Raw genomic sequence first — 15,579 nt, 5'->3', positions numbered from 1 at the left:
GAAATGTACTTTAAATAATTGCTAAATAAAGGAAATAACTTTAAACATGTATGTATTATAAAGTCAAAGCAACAAAACAAGTAAATCAAAAGCAAGACAAAAAAGTATATATGTTTTCCAGTGGAATACATCATTTTTTATTTTTATACCATCTTGTTCCGGATTAATTTTTATATTCTTTCACATTTATCCAATTTGTCAGATGCTGTTATCCAAAGAAGCTTACAGTACATTTGACATTTTTCTGTTGAGTTGAATGTGACCACACGATCAAAACAATGTTGCTAACACAATGCTCCACCAAGTAAGCTATAGGATCTTATTAACGTCTGGATTATTGATTTGATGATGTATGAATTACTTTTTTATTTGTTGTTTTTAGATATGATTTTTACAATGAGTTGAATGAGTTACAATGAGTACTTTGTCATTTTGTTACTTTATAATTCATATATATAAGTCTCCAATATCGTTTAAAAACATGTAACTCTTTAACACCTTACAATCAGGTGCTACTTGTTAACAGCAGTAAATGCATTAGCTATCATTAACCAATTTAGCTTTTCGGCATTTGTTGCTCCATGTAATATGTGTATAGATCATGTAAATTCATGATATTTGTAAATGCTGAAATTAACCTGATCTAACACCATGTCTACACCGGACGCTACAGGCACGATGCGACATGACAACCTGCTTGTTCTTAATGGGTTTGTTGCGTCTTTCCGCGCCGCATCGAGTGTGGACATAATGTAAAATTATAACGGGTTCTAATGCGTTTCTAATGTCTTTTGTCCTGTCGCATCGCACCAGTCGCGTCCGGTGTAGACACGGTGTAAGATTAAAAATTGCTGCAGAATGTTAGCAAATGCATTGAATAATTGGTAACAAATAGCACCTTATTGTAAAGTATAAATGCCACCCTCGGCAGTCTGATTCTACCCTCCCTCTTATTTACATAATCTCCACCCTTTCTGGTATCCTTTTGTTGTTTAACTTGTAGAGCTCTGACATCATCAAAGCAAACCATATATTGGTGCTACACACACAGGGATGATGCTCTGTCACTCAGGTAAGACTCTTAACTGTTGTTTTTGCTCTTGTGGCCTACTAGATTGTAATGGCACAGAGCGTTTCTTAGAATTAAGGCTCTGTTATTGTTACATCAATGTAATGTTAAGCTGCAATAGATTGAGGAAGGGATGTTTTTCGTGTGGAAACCCCTTGAGAACCTAAGATGGTCACCATGGACACCAAAACAAAACCATGACGATATCGGGGGCACTTGTGGAGTCACACTTCAATGATGAAAACAAAGAACCAGTACTAATATCTTAAATATCGTCACTGTCCTTCTGCAACCTCGGCACTCCAAATTCGCTGTTTGTCAGGACATGGAAAAGCGCTGTAGTTTTTAAATGTTTAAATACTGTGTTATCACAAAGTTGACTTTGTTATCTTTTTTTATAAGATAGATGTATGCAAAACCCAGTGACAAACATAACGGGTGACAAATAAAAATTATTTACGGAAAAACTGAAAATCACGAAGTATGGAGATGCGAGGATTCAGAAGAGCAGCAGCGATATGCAATACAAACAAACTATTATTATTAACTCACTAAAGCCTAAAAATCTCTCTTCAGTTTCATCTGTTTTTAGAAAAATGTTAAGAAAATAATAGTACAAATAATACCAAGGTTTATTTATAGATTCAGTCTTGTGACATGCTGTAACTGAAAATGTTATTGTTATGCTAATTTGCTGAATGAGAAAGACAAGTTGTACATATAAAAAATATGTCCATGGTTCTAAATCATTTTTAGCAATTCTAAATTTGTATTTTTAGCAACAATAGACCGTTAAGGTGTCCCTCAGCTCCTACTGTATATTGTATGTATTCCACACTCATCTTTTGAGAAGCTAAAATCTCTCTTGAGAAATTGCTCAGCCAAAACTTCAGAGAAATGTCACACTTTTTGAAAAATGGTGACCTGTGAACTGTGCATGTTTCATTATTCTGGATGAATGCAATACACTACTGTTTGAGATAACAGTCCGACAGCAATTTCAGTGGAATTTTAATTCTGATACAGTGTTTTGCAAACAGACCCGGGATAGCTGGCTGCTCATATTTTTCTCCAATACAACGGTTTTTGTAATCTACAGCAAAGCCATCTGGGTAAGTGCAGAGACACCTGTGATTTTTGGGTGCCGGCCACTGAAGTGGAAGGACTGCCAGAGGAGAATGCCCCTCTAGCAACAATGTAAAAAATACAGTGTCACAGTATGTTATTCTACCATGCACTTCATAGGACTGCATGTCTTCAGAGCCTCTCTAAATCATGGTTATCTGGGTCAGGGGCAGTTTAGCCAGAACATTTTTATTCTGTCATAATTTACTCACCCTCGTGCAATTTTGAGCCTGTAACCCTTTTTCGTTTAATGAAAGTGAATGAGGTACAACTGTTCACTTTTTGCCCATCCATTATTTACGGTTTAGGGTATATATATATATATATATATACAGTACATATTTTTTGCTGTTCAGTTTGACATGGTTACATTGAGTTTAGGGTTAGGTGAAGGCAAACAAAGTTGTTATTTGGGAAAACTATAAAACGCTCAGAATCACACGTTGACGTAGATGCAATGCAGTTTCCATTTATGAATTTGGCAGAAACTTCTAAAATGATATACAGTGTAGTGCGAGCACCATTTGAGCTACAGGAACATTGTGTTCCATAAGATCATGGGTCACATTACCATCTAACATAATCATGTTTGTGGGGTTTTGCAATATCCTTTTATATGGGAAGCATTAAGGGTATAGAGCATTGAGTGTATTCGAGCAATTGAAGAAACATCTGGTCCAGTTTTATTGTCCATGTTGTCAGATTGTATAGTGTTTTTGTAATACAGCAGTGTCTTTTTCTATAATGAACAGTGTTTGAGTGCCTATCCAGGAGGCAAAATTGAATGAATATGAAGTTGGATATTTTTATGTACATTTGACAGTTTAACCTTCCTATTAGGAAAGAGGGGGAGAGAACACATCAATGAAACAAGTTTATTGACCCCAGAGGTTGTTTAATTTTTCTTTCCTTTTAATTTGTTTTTCAGAATAATTGGGTTTTTTACCCCAAGCAGGGAGGATCAAACATCAAAGTAAATCAAATGACCTCCACTAATCAATGAACTCAGTGCTGCGGATGAACGATGAGATTCGGGCTACTGCTCAACTGCTTTTGATTCTGAGGGCAGAGAGATGTCTGCGCCTCGATGTTTATTTGAAACCCAGGGTCAATAGTTTCAAAGTCGAAGTCATTTTGCTTGAATGTTTTCCAAACAAACTTTTTCCCAAACAAACTTTTGAACACACTGTTTAATTTCTTGTGCTGTATAGTTTTGGCAGGATAACACTGTTGAATTGTTTACTGAGTGCTGAAACAGTGAGAATATCTTTATAGCACACTATCAGATTTTCTGGCAGGTCAGAAAGGTTTACCTATAAGGTTTATGCTTACCCCGACTCCTTCAATTTCGGATATTCACCATGCACACACGCTAGTTGAACAATCTTCTTTTTTTCCGATCTGGAGCTACTGGAGTGCAAATCAGGAAGAACAACACAGCAAATGATGACATATATTTTCAAGTTTCAGTTGATACACATGCAGTGTCTCTTCATTTCCTCTCAGTTTATTTGTTGCTTACATTGGTGAAATGAAATGATCCATGTGATTTATTGAGAAAATCATTAAGGAATTTAAATCCTCCTTAAACTTGCTGGCTTGTGTATCAAGCTGCTCTAAACAATGAATTATTCATTTACTGTCCACGTGTTTGCAAAACAGGAGTTAGCATATTTATGCACAGGTCCAGAGATGAGCTGCATGTTTGATTGACCTCATCAAATGTGAGAGTCGGGCAGCCAAGTAAGCCTGAATAAATGTATTCATTTGTTTCTATTTTGGTGTGGCTTTAAATGCATTGTAGCTTATCAGCTTCTTTGACCATAACTTTACCCTTAACTCTCTCTAGCTAGTTACCTCCCACTTTCGGCTTCCCTGTGTTGACCTTTGTATCTGTGTGAAGAATGGCTACGCAGTGTCAGAGTGGACAAGTCTGTAAGAGCTGTGAAACAGAATGTGTTTCAAATCAGAAGACCATGTCATCTCAGTGGATGCTCTTCATTAATGAGAAGTCTCTTCAACCTTCAGATACCATGACAGGGTAGGTTCACATTAAAGCAATAAGGAATTAGTGACCATATTGTGTATATAGTAACCATACCATCGGAAATAATGGAAAAGAAACATAATGCCATGGAACATCAGGTCACTGGTGCGATTAAAATGGCATCTCCTTGATACAGCTCTTGAATCCTGTAATGTCCCGCCTGCCATTCAAAACAAAGCAAAATTAGAGACAATAAGAATATTTTTCTTCAGAATTGCTGTACATTACATATGATTATGCAAGGATCTAGTAGTTAAATATTCTCCAGCTGTTTGGACACTCAAAGATAATAATTAATAAGCGTCATCACTTTTTTCTCGTGTGTTACTGGGCTAAGAGAACATCAGTATTGACCAAACTGTGTCTGTTTCTCTTTTCGGTTACATTTATGCTTGTTCACTCCAGACAAACGTAATTTAAACTAATTTGATTAATAACATGTTTTTATATGCATTTCCAATTATATTGAAATAGTTTGACATATATCTTCAATTTTAGGTCACCAATCACTCTTTGAATGCTTACATCCTATCTCATCTTCTAATGGTGATCCAAGGCAGAAGGGGAACTGTGCGCCCAGCAGGTCCCCCTGATGGAGGTTATGGCTGGTTTATTGTGCTCTCCACCTTCCTTGTCTTTGGACTAACATTTGGCGTCATCAAATCCTTTGGTGTCTTCTTCGTAGAGATCCACCACTACTTTGCGACCACGGCGACTGCAAGCTCATGGATCACATCGATTACTGTGGCAACTGTACATTTTGGAGGTATGTGCCTGTTTGTTTGCTTTTAGCCAACAGTTTCCAGCTAGAGAATTTATAACAAATAACAGAGATCTGATCGATTTCAGATCATATGTTTTTTTATGTTTAATAGCTTTTTGATGTTTAATAGCAAAAGATATGTTGATATTCAACGTTTAACAAATAGGAGGCTCCCTAAACTCATACTTTCATTACTTTTACCGTAGAATGTTTTATTTCTAAATGAGAATTGTAGTTAAAAATGACTTAAGTCCTTGTCACTCTTATACACTTAATATATTTTTTTTATTTGTTGGAGATGGACTTTTTCAAAATGCGCATTCCTGGCATTTCTCATTAAATAGCACTACATAAAATATACATTACAAGCTACTTTGTCCAGGGGTTGGCGGTTAGCTTGCTAATGGGCATTCTCACTACTAGTGAAGCTCAGCTGAGCAAGGATGGATTAGGACAAAGCTAGAGCCGTCCTCCATCCATTCCGTCGCCGGCCCGGTTGGGGAGTAACTTGTCTGTCTGTCTGTCCGTCTGCATATGCGTTTCGGCCCATGCATTTTTCGTTTCGTACCTGGTATGCCAGATGGCCAGTCCGCTCCTCCAGTGGTATAGCAACTCCAACCCTCGCAACCAAAAAAACTGACCGGCCCACCGGGAATCTTCCGGGTCCTCCGGATTAGCCAATCTTGGATCTGTGACCGTGACCATTCACACCTTCAAAGGCTTGGAGCTGAGAAGAATTAGGTTAGCTCCCATCTTCGCTCCTATTGGCTATCGTTTCCAAAAGTCGCTCCTCATTTGCATAAAGTTGAACATTTCTCAACTTTTTCGCAGCGCTAGACTGATTTCTCAACTTTTTCTGATCGCCAACGGTTGCTACTGCTTGTCGCACCAGAAGTCGCCAGCTCTCCATTGAATGAATGGGAAAACGTGTCCGTATTTGCCCCATACCCTAATATAGTGCACTATTTCAGGGGACATCCATTTTGTAGTGGTGTCTGAAATTATAGTGGACATTATTGCGCTGCAATAACGAGTGTACAACCGATGTAAACTCAACGGTTAGACCATACCCACAATGCACCTTGAGGCACGCGCTATTTTCAACCGTCATTAAAACGTATAAGAAGAAGAGGCACACACTGACTAAACGCATCATCAGAAGAAGATGGCGGTTGCGGAATCATACAGTCGTAAATGAATAATAAATAATTGAATTAGTTTCCGTGACATGTAAGCATTTTTAACACAAATAAAAAATATTGAAAAATCCATGTTGGTTGAATGCGTTGTTTACACAAAGACAATATTTATTATTTACACAAAACAATATTTATTTATTATCTGTTTATTTACACAAATTTGTTGTGTGTCTATTACTTACACGTAAAAATTACTGTTATTAATGTAAAGATTATACTGCAAGTCTGAACTACGCAACACTTTAACTCAGGCATTGACGAAACACTTCTGGGGCACTAGTGCCCGAATTCATTCACTCGTTTTCATTCACTACTTTAAGTGGACTATATTAGTAGACTAATTAAGGGAATAGTGAATGAGTGTATAGGGCTATTTCGGACACAGCCCATGTCTCTTTGTCGCTTGTAATGTGACATTGTGCGCCCCCGTACATCAGAACTTTTCATCCTAAAAAAACTTTTAAAAGCAACCAAATATATATTTTTTTCTCCCTTCTTCAGTACTATATTACTATATTATTGAATATATTATTGAATACTGAGAATACTGAGAGATTTCATGGCTCTTGTTTTTCTTTTTTGTATTGCAGCCCCCATAGGCTCTGCGTTGAGCACGTACTTGAGTCCCCGGTGCGTGGTGATAGTTGGTGGACTGCTGAGCAGCGTTGGAATGGTGGCAGGGTCACACGCCCAGGATCTGCAACAGCTGTACATCACTGTGGGGTTTCTTACAGGTGAGGCCGCTGCCAGCATTGGATCATATGGCTGTCTTCACCTGCTTCATGCGTAGTGCAGTCACGCTTCAGATGTTTGGTTGCTGATTCACAACTAAAAGGTCATTAGCCATTTATAGCAGGTGTATGGGACCTCTACGGTACACCAACACTGCAGGCGAAAAATATCATGCAAAGAGAGGAAATGGTGGGGAAAGAAAGAAATTCCACTGAAGAAAGTCACACAAGTTTTAAGAAAAGGTTGAAGGTGAATAAATTAGTTTTTTTAGGGGGTTGTACTATCCTGTAAACAATTTTAATTTTTTTATTTTATTTAGTTAAATTAATTTCTCATTGTACAAATGTACTGTTTTTGTCATGTTGATAAAGCACATTAAAAAACAAGGAGACAAGAAGGGAACAGTTTAAAATATATGAAACATTTGAATTAGTGCAGTGGGCCAATGTCATTGGTGATTTTTTTTATAGGGATGCAGTCACAACTCATCACAAAATGTCAGGTCAAGTTTAATGTTAGCATCTCCTTACAGCTGCTATCAACAAGATCTTTTGCAATGAAGGTATAATAGATAAATCATAGATATTCATCACGCAAATAACCTTGCAGTTCTGCTGTCCATTTAGCCAGCAGAGTTCATAAAATGTTTTACCCTTGTAAAATTAATGACTAGTCAGATAAATAAATGCTAGCTCAGTGTCTATGCACCTGCACTGCCCTCTCAATGTCCTTTCAAATTCTCTGCAGGATTTGGCTATGCCCTGACCTGGACCCCGACTGTCACCATGCTGGGCTGGTACTTTGAAAAGCGCCGGCCTGTGGCTAACGCTCTAGCCAGTGCAGGAGAATGCATTCTGACCTTCATCCTAACTCCATCATTCCAGTTCCTTGTTGACCAGTATTCTTGGAGGGGAGCGATGCTGATCCTGGGAGCTCTACAGCTCAACCTTTGTTTGTGTGGAGCTCTACTGAGACCACTCGACAGCCACGTTCCTCCTAAAGACCTCACGGCAGAGGAGAAAGAGTTTGAGATGCTGCCTCAAACTCACACAAGCTCTAAAGTATTTACAGACGACAGACCAGACTCAAAACAACTCCTAAAGACAAAAATCATCCGTTACGTGGACTACACCCTCATTACTAATGGTAGCTTCATGGTTTATTCGATGTTTGGTGTCTTCGCCGCTCTCGGCTTCTTTGCTCCATCTCTGTTCCTGGTACCTTACGCCCGTAGCAAGGGAGTGGAGGAGTACCAAGCGGCCGCCCTCATGTCCATCTCTGCCTCAATGGACCTCTTGGGTCGGTTACTGTTTGGGTGGGTGGCTAATCTGCGTTTGGTGGAGACAATACATCAGTTGTTGGTCACTGTGTTGATGCTGGGCGTTGTTCTGCTGCTCTGCCCGCTAGCAGCCACCTTCACCCAACTAGCGCTCTTCAGTGCTGGCTATGGATTGGTGTTCGGAGCAACTGTGACCATTCACATAACCGTACTTGCTGAAGTAGTTGGGGTGGAAAAGTTGGGAAGTGCTTTGGGTTTCTTCATGCTCATCCGCAGCAGTGGTGGCCTACTTGGACCACCATTGGCAGGTGAGGTCTTCAACTTTATTGTCCTTTTTTAGGGTATTCATCTATTTTTTTTCCAATGTTATGAATTTGAACTACATTTTAAATTAATTTAAAGGAATAGTCCACCCAAAATTGGGGACCATTTTTTGATTGAACTATTGCTTTAAGACAAAGCCAGCTAGTGACATCATAAAGATGAAAAAAGAAAGATTGATGTACCTTCAAGTCTTGCATTCTAAAAAGCATAACATTTTATATTGGAGCTTCGCGATAACTTTTAAAATATAGCTTTAAAAATGTCTCGATCATTTTAGTTGGTTTTTGTATAATCGCAAACTCTTTGTCCAGATATGAAAAAGTCCTTGTAGGTCACACTAATGGGTATGTTCACCCCATCAGCTACCTTTGGCCTTGAAAAGGTTTCTCATTAATGTTACTAAGACTCAATTCACAATATAACGGTTATCTTCCCATAAAGCATTGAGCATCAAAGAAACGCATCATTGTTCGCACTCGGCTATTGTGTTAATTTCATGGATTATTGGTCACTGCATAAATGGCTTTTCCTCATCTTTTTGAATAGCTGGCCACGCTTCGGCTGCCCTCGCCAAATTTATATCAACGTTTCATTGCCCGCTGCTCTCTGCTAATGCGGTGCATGGAACACATCACAAACGGTACCGTAACAATACATCAAAGTCGCTTCACAAAAGTGCCCAGTGAATCAACAAACAAACAGAAAATGAAAGGCCGGGCACAACTAACCATATAATTGCTTTAATCGATTGATTGCCACCCAAAAAGCTCGGATAGAATAGATGACTTGGTAATGTGGAATAGTCTTCGTGCTTACGCATTTTTGTCAAGAACATCTGCCAAAATAAGGCAGTTGGAAGTTGGAGATAAAGTTGTAGTCTTCAAGCAGCCAGAAACCCTTTCCAACGCCAGAAGCAGTTCAAAACTAAATCAGTCAGAGAAACCTCATCTGCCTACTTAAGGCACTTCTGCTGCCAAAATCTTATCACTTCCTGTATTCTGAAGGACTAATGTGCTTAATATGAATCTCTTTGGTTTTTATTTCATTAAACAGAGCAAAGACTACATTTGGGAGGGAAGGGGAAACTTTCTTTGGGCAGTGCAGGTGAAAAGTGCAGTCAGCGGGGCTGTAATTATACACCATAAATTAGTCCCAACATCTCCGTACCCAAGCAGCTTCTCTGAGTTTTAATCACACTGGAAAATCCTAAAGTCTTTCACTGTGGCACTATAAAAGATGACTCAAATAACCCTCTCTTTACCGACTTCACTGAAAGTTTATATCTTGGAGCTTTCATTAATTACTAAAAATATGCATTCAGGAAAAAGTGCATAAGCAAGTGGGTGAAAAGAATGAGATGGGATGGTACCCAAAAACGCGCACACTAACTAGAGGTGCTTGTTATAGGAATTGTTCACCCAGAAATTGTCCCAATTGACTTGACCATAGTAATTTTATTCCTGCTATCGAAAGTCAATGGGGACCATTTTTTGGGTGAACTATTCATTTAAGGCTTTGGGTCGAATGTCATAGCAAACACCCATAACAACCTAATAAAATAAAAAAATCCATTCAGGAACCTATAGCATCCACCTGCAGCATCTAGTGAGTTTTTCACAGCAAAGCGGGACTTTTTTTAGAAAATGTAAACATTTAGTGCTTATATTTACAATTCCAACTCTTGTTTCTGCAGGAATCTTCATTGATGAAATGAATGACTATAGTGCTGGATTCCTAATGGCGGGAGTGGCTCTTATCGTCTCCGCCCTCTTTCTGCTGCTGCTGATTCAAATGAACAAGAAAGGGAAGCATAAGGAAAGTGACATTCCCTTGGAGAACGAGACCGAGGAAAAGTGCAATTCTGAATTTAAAAATCAAGAGGATTTGTTGAGGCAGGGGGTGTAAAGAACTTGCACTCTGTATTTGGGGTAGTCACATTTTTTATGACCCACTTTTTAAATTCACTTTTGTGCAATATGATGCATGCATACTCCAGCACACACGTTGTCATGGTAATGGTATCATTAGAAAGTCAATGGACAATCTATCCGTCAACTCTCACTCTTGATGACTTTGAGTAAGTAGAGCGTTCTCACACGAATGAAGCTTTTGATGGATTATGGGAAGTCTTCTCAATGTGGCTTTATAATGATGGCATTGCAATGCAATCATATTTCATCAGATCTATAACTGCGGTAAGTAAATGGGCAGTGTCCTAATGGATTAATGGAAGCTGACTCAGGGTTTAACCGCTGCCAAAGATGATGCATTCTATAGCTGCTGAAATTGCTTATCTATTGCACCATTTTGAAGCAGCAGGCATGTTATAGTGTTTTTCTAACTACAATGGCACAAAATAAAATCTAATTTGTTTTTGAGATGTGTTTTGGATAAACGTCCTAGCCGGGAGTCCTGAGGTCACAGTAACACTAGCTAGAGAAAACATTCTCAATGATCTCCATCTACTGGTGATAACAGGGCAATGCAGGTTAAAGGACTAAAACGGTTATGAGCAGAGATGGAAATGGGGGGAAAGCAGGGGGTCAGAGTCCAAGGAGTGAATTTGAGAATTTATTTTATCTATGAAATGGCCTCTTAATGCTATGCACATTTCATATATAAATATAGTGGTATATAAAATATGACCCCAATTCTAGTACCCCCAGTGAATCTCTGCCATTTCTACCCCTAGTTATAAGTCATTTTAGTTTTATAAGTGAAGAAGATTAATACATTGCATTAAACAAGAAATGGGTATATTAGACTGAACTGTACGTTTTGTAAAACATCAGACTTTCTTAAATAATAATCTTTTGAAGATAAACACATTTCCTTAGCATTGTGCATCTTACTAAGACAGACAACCACGTGATCTTATAAAGATATTGAGATGATGTTTTTGAGATAGCAAAACGTTCATATGTTCATCTTTCCCATTCATGCTGTGTGATGTTAATTTTCAAAGATAAATCTATCTAGGATAACATAGCATTTCTGATCCAGCCTTCTCTGGAAGCAATATCTCCTCCCATCATCTGCACTTTGATGTTGTTGTATGCATGCTGGTCTGGATTCTGCTAGAGACGTGACTTTCGTTATTGGAAGTTGTTCCAATAAATCTCAAAAAGCAAACATTCCACAAGACTAAGAGAGCGTCTTTGTTGACATAATAAATTCATCTCCGGCTTATCTTGTCCATATGCATTCGACAACAAAACACAAGCACAAAAAAACATGTGCATATATTATCATCAAAAGAGGAGATTGCCTTTTAAGCCATCAAATGATTTGGGTGAAATCAAAGCTTCAATCTGTCTGCCCCCCATTTCCGTCCTCCAGAATCACTACATGGGGACAATCTTTTGTCTTTATACACCATTCATTCCTGTTAACAGAATCTTTGAGTTAAACACATTTTAGCTTCAATACCTAATCTATGAAATATCAGGATAATGGGTTGACTACTGAGGAATTGTCTGACACAGACATGATGGGTTTCAGGATGTTTTGGATTATTGTATTGGCTTTTATATGAGTGAATACATGTTTTTGCTACATAAATAAAATGATATAGGTATGCTTTTACACTTTCAAGTATAATTATTAAACTCAATGTGCGTACAAGTGTAAACTAAATAATATCAAAGGTATACATTCTTTAAATGTAAAATATACTTTTTAAATTTTTGCTAAAATTCCAAACACAAGCAGTAATATATTTTCTGACACTAGACCCCTTCAGAAAACCTAAAGAAAGGGAAATCACGCTGAAAACGAAGGAAAATGAGACACATGCTGTTTTGCACTGACCTGAGCAGACAGCTCCTTTGAAGTCTGTAACTGGAAACAGTTGATTGAGTAAAGTGGAATGAGTCTAAAGAGTCTCTGATCTATTTCCCTGCCCGTACTTCCCTCCATCCCTTCCCCCGGACCCCCTACCCCTTGAACTCGATGCACTTCGGGGTTAGGCAATAACTCCAGAAACAGCCAATGAAAATTGCTCTCCTAGTGACCCTGCTGTTGGTGGTACCTGGGATTTATTTAAGTCATCTTGAGAAAATGTTATTACATGGATCTGTAAAGTGTGTAACAAAACAAAATAAAAAAGCTATTCTGAAGGCCCACCCCTAAACTTAACTTTCACTGGCACGATTGCAGATCCTACTAAAATGAGATCATCCGAATTAGTCACCTCATAAAATAGTTACAAATTGCCTTAAGGTTGTATCGGGAATACTGCCAGACAGACTGTTCTGTTCAAGCACACAATGAGGCAGAAGTAAAATTTCTCAATAAACTGAAGGTTTTTTTTTCATTTAACCACCACAAAGAACTAGATTAGAATCTAATCTGATAGATGCATTATATGAGAATTTGTATTATAATTAAATAACTGAAACTCTATAGACCCCTTTTGCGCCGACGTCATGCTTACGTCACAGCATTTGCTGGAGGCAAAACAAAAAAAGGAAAACTGGAGGAACAATGTTATTTTCCACGTTGCGTTCACTTTTGAACGAATATGCTTATGCTAGCTAAATTTGTTAGTTATACACAGTTAACTATCGGACAGAAACTACACAAAGGAAACTGTTTATCAACTCTTCTTTAGTCGTCACAAGTGCATTACTGTGCGTTCACACCAGACGCGAATCAAGCGTAGAACGCAAGTGTTTACATTACATTACGCGATAGACATTCTGCGGTGATTAGCGCGAATGAGGCGGCGTGAATAACGTGATTCATTAACCAATCAGGAGCTTGCTCTAGTAGTGACATGATAATGACGTAGCGAGCAAATGAGGCAAATGAAGCGTTAAGCGCTAGTGAGTAACATGTTAAGTCAATGCAAGGTCGCGATAGACATTCTGCGGTGCGTTTCGTGCAAATGAGGCGGCGCGAATTTACAATCAGAAGCTTGCTCTAGTCATGACATGTTATGACGTAGCGAGCGGAGGCAGATATCCAAAACATCAATGGAGGACAAAATCATCGTAGCTGTATGTGGATACCCGGAGCTGTACTATACATCTTCTTACCTTTATCGAAACAGGAATAAAAAGGATCTTGCTCGGAAGAAAGTGAGTGTGGAGTTCGGACAATCTGTAAAATCTCAACAAATCTCCATCTAATGAGATCTTTCTGCCTCCACTTAAGCTCCGCCCACAGAAACGTGTCCCAATATTTACTAACAGGAAAGAACTCTATTGAGTGAAACCAATGAAAATGGCAAATCAATATAACTTGCCCAGAAATATGTTAAAATATATCATTGCCATTGTTTTGTCTCCAGATGCATAACATGTATTCTTCTAAGCAATTTTTAGAAACATAAATATCTTAATTCAACTAAATCATAGTCCTGGCTCAAGTCAAGCCGTGTCTGTGAAATGGGGCCTCAATATAAAAAGTGAATTTAAAGTTTAGAAAGGCAAATCTAGGATGGAGGGATAATATTCTCCCTTTCTTCTCTTTCACCCCAAACCCACTCTCTTTTTCTCTTTCTCCCATTCTCTGTCTGCTCTTCTTGGTTGTTATGTGAAATTATCGAGGGCAAATGAGGGGAGACATAACAGGAATGATGGGAACAGCTGTGGAGCGGTTGATGTAATAAACTCTATTGAGAGCAGATTTACATCTGTGTAGCCTAATACAGTAAATCTCTGACTTGATCTGTAATGTTAAGGTGTATCTGAGGACACATTTAAGAGTGATCACTTCGAAAAGAATGTGAAGTTGACCAAAAATGTTAGTTGAAAAACACATAGTGGTAGACGTTTTCCAGTGTCTATCAAAACACATCACTTGAATGCACTATACATGCAAAAGTATTTGTTTCAATTAGAGAGACATTTAGGGAGAAAATAAGAGAGGGACTCAAGAGATGGTATTTTTGCACATCGTGGCCTTTTTTTCCAGATTTATCTTTCCAGAGCATATTGAGGTCTGTACCCTGATTTCTTTTATCAACACATGAATCATTATATTCCATTTCCACATGTTTTGTGTTTTACAGATAATACAAGGCAGCAACCCCACAAACAGACTTGGAATGTTTATAGCATCAGCGTGATAGCAGCGTGATGGCAGTGACAGCAGTTTATCATCACGTAATACATTAGCTGAAGTGTGTTGTGAAAAATAGTGGCCTGTGTGAGTTTATGCCTCTGAAAAGTAATGTAAACAGACTGTTAGAATGTTGATATGCCCTGTACAAACATCTCTTAAACAATTCCACAAGTTAGCATATAATGTTGTTATATGTTATGTTATGTTATGTTGTGTTGTGTTGTGTTGTGTTGTGTTGTGATGTGTTGGTATGGTATGGTATGGTATGGTATGGTATGGTATGGTATGGTATGGTGTGGTGTGGTGTGGTGTGGTGTGGTGTGGTGTGGTGTGTTGTGTTAAAACCCATTAAACGTGTGTGCTCATCAAACACATTTTCATTCAGTTATTTCACTGTAGTCTTGCCATACAGGTGCTGTGAATGCTAATTTTATTTCAGTAGCCTTTCCTCCGTGTTATTTCCGTGTTCTTTCATCTGTTCTTTGGGTTCTATTAATCTTAATAAAAAAAGACATCAGCTTTTGCTAAGCCAGCTTTTTAGTAAGTGTGAAAGGAGTGATTTGCATTTATTCATTTGGCAGATGCTTTTATCCAAAGCGACTTATAAGTAGGAGAGCATATAACATTTTGTTTCTCACAAAATGTTTAATTCATGATCCAGGTTCAAAGCAAGCAAAGCTTTTGTTGTTTCACTTCAAAATTGACTTTACACTTATATGGAGATGCCAAAGTTGGTCGTAATAAGATTCTTGTACAAAAACCGACTGGGTCGTTTTTTGGGGAAGACAGTCTGGTAGATGCAATATACACTGTATACAGAAGATAGATAATATACATACGTACCTGAAAAAAACAGTGTGTCAGATTTGTTTACTTATGAATGGTTAATATACTGTAAATGTTTTGAAATCCTTTGGAATTCCATTGAATTGACTTGCAGATAATTTGCTGAGTACACGATTCCTATCCTAT

At 38.2% G+C, this 15,579-nt stretch overlaps 1 protein-coding gene across 1 annotated transcript; it reads left to right on the top strand.

Moving 5' to 3' along the window:
- The first annotated feature begins 4,083 nt into the window (after positions 1-4,083).
- Positions 4,084-12,124, top strand: LOC306899300 (monocarboxylate transporter 13). Its single transcript, XM_079465460.1, has 5 exons — positions 4,084-4,235; positions 4,740-5,007; positions 6,794-6,937; positions 7,683-8,522; positions 10,232-12,124. The coding sequence occupies exons 2-5, from the start codon at positions 4,785-4,787 to the stop codon at positions 10,441-10,443; spliced, it is 1,419 nt and encodes a 472-aa protein (XP_079321586.1). The 5' UTR covers positions 4,084-4,235; positions 4,740-4,784; the 3' UTR covers positions 10,444-12,124.
- Positions 12,125-15,579: the final 3,455 nt, after the last annotated feature.

The sequence above is a fragment of the Barbatula barbatula genome (assembly GCF_947034865.1).
Source record: "Barbatula barbatula genome assembly, chromosome: 10".
NCBI lineage: Eukaryota > Metazoa > Chordata > Actinopteri > Cypriniformes > Nemacheilidae > Barbatula > Barbatula barbatula.
The sequence above is the reverse complement of the archived record's forward strand: the minus strand, read 5'-3'. Positions and strand labels throughout refer to the sequence as shown.